The following is a 3,679-nucleotide window of genomic DNA, read 5'->3' on the forward strand; positions in this document are numbered from 1 at the left end:
TTTGGTCTCTCTCTCTTGTCTCTTGTTGTTGTTGAAAATTCTCTGCCATACAGTAGCAAAGACGAGACTTCTTTTATCCTGGCAGCTTTCCGGTTAACCCTCCCCTCTCCCAATCAGTGATTAGTCTTGCATTAAAGGATGCCTTTATTAACCAACCAAGGATCGTTTGTGATGGTTGCTAACCTTTCTGATTTACGCAAGCAGTTCCCCTTTGTGTTGATTACTTTATCTCAGTGCTTTTACATTTCGAGGTTCCTTATCTCATTACAACGCAAATCTATGCAGAAGCTGTTTTCACTGTCTGCTCTCAAGGTTTCACCCTTTTGCTGCAAGTAAGTATTTTAAAACTTGACATCTGCCTTATTTCCTAAGTTTTTCCACTTTACTATACTACAAAGAAGGGTTCGAATAAAACTAAGTGTTAGTTTTTGATAATAAGTTAGTTGTTAGTTTATAATAGCTGAATTTTAACATTTAGTACGCTGGTTAGTAACTTTTAGTAACATAATAATCTTACATAAGATTCAACCACAATGAGAATTAAGGAAGATAAACTTGGTATATGTGCGTTAATCCATGGGGAAGAAGCCGAGATGAGAATTTTTTGCAAGATTAAAGCATGGCATGTGGCTGAGACACTTGCTCACTGACTGTGCAACTTGGAGATTGGGGCTCAGAAACCACCCCCACCCTCCCCACCCTATTTTGCACTGCCAGTGCATGCAAGACTCTCACTTCTAGTGTTGGCAAGTCTGGTTTGACATTGGGTGGCACAGTGGCGCAGTGGTTAGCACCGCCGCCTCACAGCTCCAGCGACCCGGGTTCAATTCTGGGCACTGCCTGTGTGGAGTTTGCAAGTTCTCCCTGTGTCTGCGTGGGTTTCCTCCGGGTGCTCCGGTTTCCTGCCACAAGCAAAAAGACTTGCAGGTTGGTAGGTAAATTGGCCATTATAAATTGCCCCTAGTATAGGTAGTTGGTAGGGAAATATAGGGACAGGTGGGGATGTGATAGGAATATGGGATTAGTGTAGGATTAGTATAAATGGGTGGTTGATGGTCGGCACAGACTCGGTGGGCCGAAGGGCCTGTTTCAGTGCTGTATCTCTAAAACTAAACTAAACTAAAAAAATTACCATGGAGGTTTCATCACATGACGTCCCACCGCCGATCACCCCACCAGGTCAATCAGCCTTTTTATCACCCACCCCCCCCCATCTCCAATGTTTGATAAACAAAAATGTTGACAGACAACAAAAAAATGCACAATATTTTTAATGCCCCTCCCACAATGTTTTTTCCAACTTTTTTTTTATATTCATTTACGAGTGTAATGCGTCCGTGGAAAGGCCCTGGATATGTCAGTATATTGCTTGTAGCAAAGTCCTGAAGATTAATCTTCACTTCCTAGAGATTCCTGGGTAAATCTGGAGGGTTGGCAATCTTGATTCACACCAGCAGTGTGAACTTGTAAAGATATTCCCGGGACTGCACAAAGGATCAAAGGAAACTAAATGTGGGAAGCCTGAAATAAAAGCCCCAAAATGCTGCATACAAAGATAGATTTGGGTTTCAGATACATTCTGTTAGTTTCAGGGTTAGGGTGCTGCCCGATAGCTTGATCAACATCAGCCCAAATTTCCTACAATTAAACATTGGGAAAGAATTACATTTCGACAACATCTTTTCTGGCCTCAGGGCATCCCAAAGTGCTTTATAATAATCAAAGTATTTTTTGAAGTTGTACTGCAGGTACAGCAAGGCTGCTGCAATGGATTGTTAGTTTAGGTGGTGTGCTCAAGTCTCTCATCATGTTTGAAACACACTCTACCCAGTTTAGAGGTAAGAGCCACAGCCAATAACTATAATTCCTGTCTTCCTAAGTTTCTATGTACCAATGCTCCCATGCCCCTGTCTCAATAATGGGTTCTTCAGAAAATCTAATTGATATCCTGTCTCCTTTACATACTGACAGTGTCCCAATGTTCGTCAACACAGCGCAGAACTCATCCCTGATGACATCTCCCAATCTCAGCACCATTGACAACTCCAATGGTTCGAACTCTTGCTCCGAAGGTGTTTTCTGGGAATGGCTCTACACCTTTCAGCCGATTTACATAATGATGGTGTGTATCACGGGACTTGTAGGAAATATCTTTGTCCTCATTGTCATATGTTTACACAAAAGCCATTGCACGGTGCCGGAGATCTACCTGGGGAACCTAGCTGGTGCCGATCTGCTCCTCCTTGCTTGTGTCTGGGCCATTAACATTTTCCAACATTTCAACTGGTTCTTTGAAGAATTCCTCTGCCGTTACGTCAATCCAATGATTTACATGAACCTTTACAGTAGCGTCTACTTCCTGGTGATGGTCAGTGTTGACCGCTACCTAGCTCTGGTGAAAGTCCTGCGTCACGGCAGAATACGGACAGTCTCCTGCGCCAAAATCAACTGCTTCTTCATCTGGCTGTTTGGCTTGCTGATGAGCAGCCCGGTCTTCATATTCCAAAAAGTAATCCACATACCAGACTTGAACATCTCCGCCTGCCTACTTGACTTTCCACACGAGTACGGGATTCTGACAATGGACATTATACTGATAGTCATCGTCTTCCTGGTACCTGCAGCCATCATCAGTTTCTGCACCTTCCAGATCCTGAATGTTCTAAGAAACAACCAAATGCAACGTTTCAAGCAAGTGCACAAAGAAAGCAAGGCCACCAATTTGGTCCTGATTGTCCTCTTGGCCTTTGTCATTTTCTGGCTGCCCTTTCAACTCATCACGTTCCTTAGCATCTTCTATGAAGCAAATTTACTGTCGGGCTGCACCTGGCTGATGCTGTTTGTTAACGGCTACCCGATAGCAAACTGCCTGGCGCTCACCAACAACTGCATCAACCCCATACTCTATGTCATTGTGGGAAAGCAATTCAGGAAGAAAGCAAGAGAGCTGTATGTCCAAGCCGTAGCCAGGATGGAGCCAATGTCAGTGACTCCTTCACAGCCCAAGACACATCAGAAAAGCACAAAGAGCTGAATGGGAAGCAAGCATGAAGAGACCCATCTTTTACCATAATTTAAATGGCCTGCCCTACCAATGATATAGTGACATTTTCTGTTGTAATAGTTATACTTGCAGTAGATGACAGGAAGAGCTATAAAAAAATGCTTGCAAATTTTGTAAAATACTGTAGCGGATGCATCAGTGAGGTTTCCAGGTCTGTTCCCGATCTGTGCCAAGATAGATGGTCTCAGCCAGGGTATCAGAAGAAATGCTACAACAGCATTCACTGCCCTTGAGCTGGGAAGAAAACTGTTAGCAAAACAGCTCCTGTCACCATCGGCGACCCCAGTTGCAAGTTGCCCTGTGCTGGACATCAAGTAAGGACAGGATCAAGTCACCACAATGTTTCACCAGCCTGTTGACTCTCACTGCCTTGACTCACACAAGAATATTGAGAATCTACATATTGCTGCCAGAGAGGGGCCGAATGGTCTACTCCTGCTCTTATTTTTTATGTACTTTGTCATGATCCTTTTCTTTTCCCTCAGGAAATATTGCGGTATGTCTTTAAGACTGTACAAAGATCAGTACTGCTTTAAGGCAACAAGCTCCAGGGACTGTAAGTAAAGTGCATTCTAGTTGCCTAGCTACAACCATACAAATCAAGAAGAGATGGGA

At 43.6% G+C, this 3,679-nt stretch overlaps 1 protein-coding gene across 1 annotated transcript; it reads left to right on the forward strand.

Annotated features, from left to right (window-relative positions):
- The first annotated feature begins 1,978 nt into the window (after window positions 1–1,978).
- On the forward strand, window positions 1,979–3,034 carry LOC137373425 (B2 bradykinin receptor-like). Its single transcript, XM_068038245.1, has one exon. It carries the CDS (start codon window positions 1,979–1,981, stop codon window positions 3,032–3,034), a length of 1,056 nt encoding a protein of 351 aa, XP_067894346.1.
- The last annotated feature ends 645 nt before the right edge of the window (window positions 3,035–3,679 follow it).

The sequence above is a fragment of the Heterodontus francisci genome, chromosome 9 (assembly GCF_036365525.1).
Source record: "Heterodontus francisci isolate sHetFra1 chromosome 9, sHetFra1.hap1, whole genome shotgun sequence".
Lineage (NCBI taxonomy): Eukaryota > Metazoa > Chordata > Chondrichthyes > Heterodontiformes > Heterodontidae > Heterodontus > Heterodontus francisci.

Coding starts and splice junctions, on each gene's coding strand:
- LOC137373425 (XM_068038245.1), top strand. CDS start 1,979: ATGTTCGTCAACACAGCGCAGAACTCATCCCTGATGACATCTCCCAAT.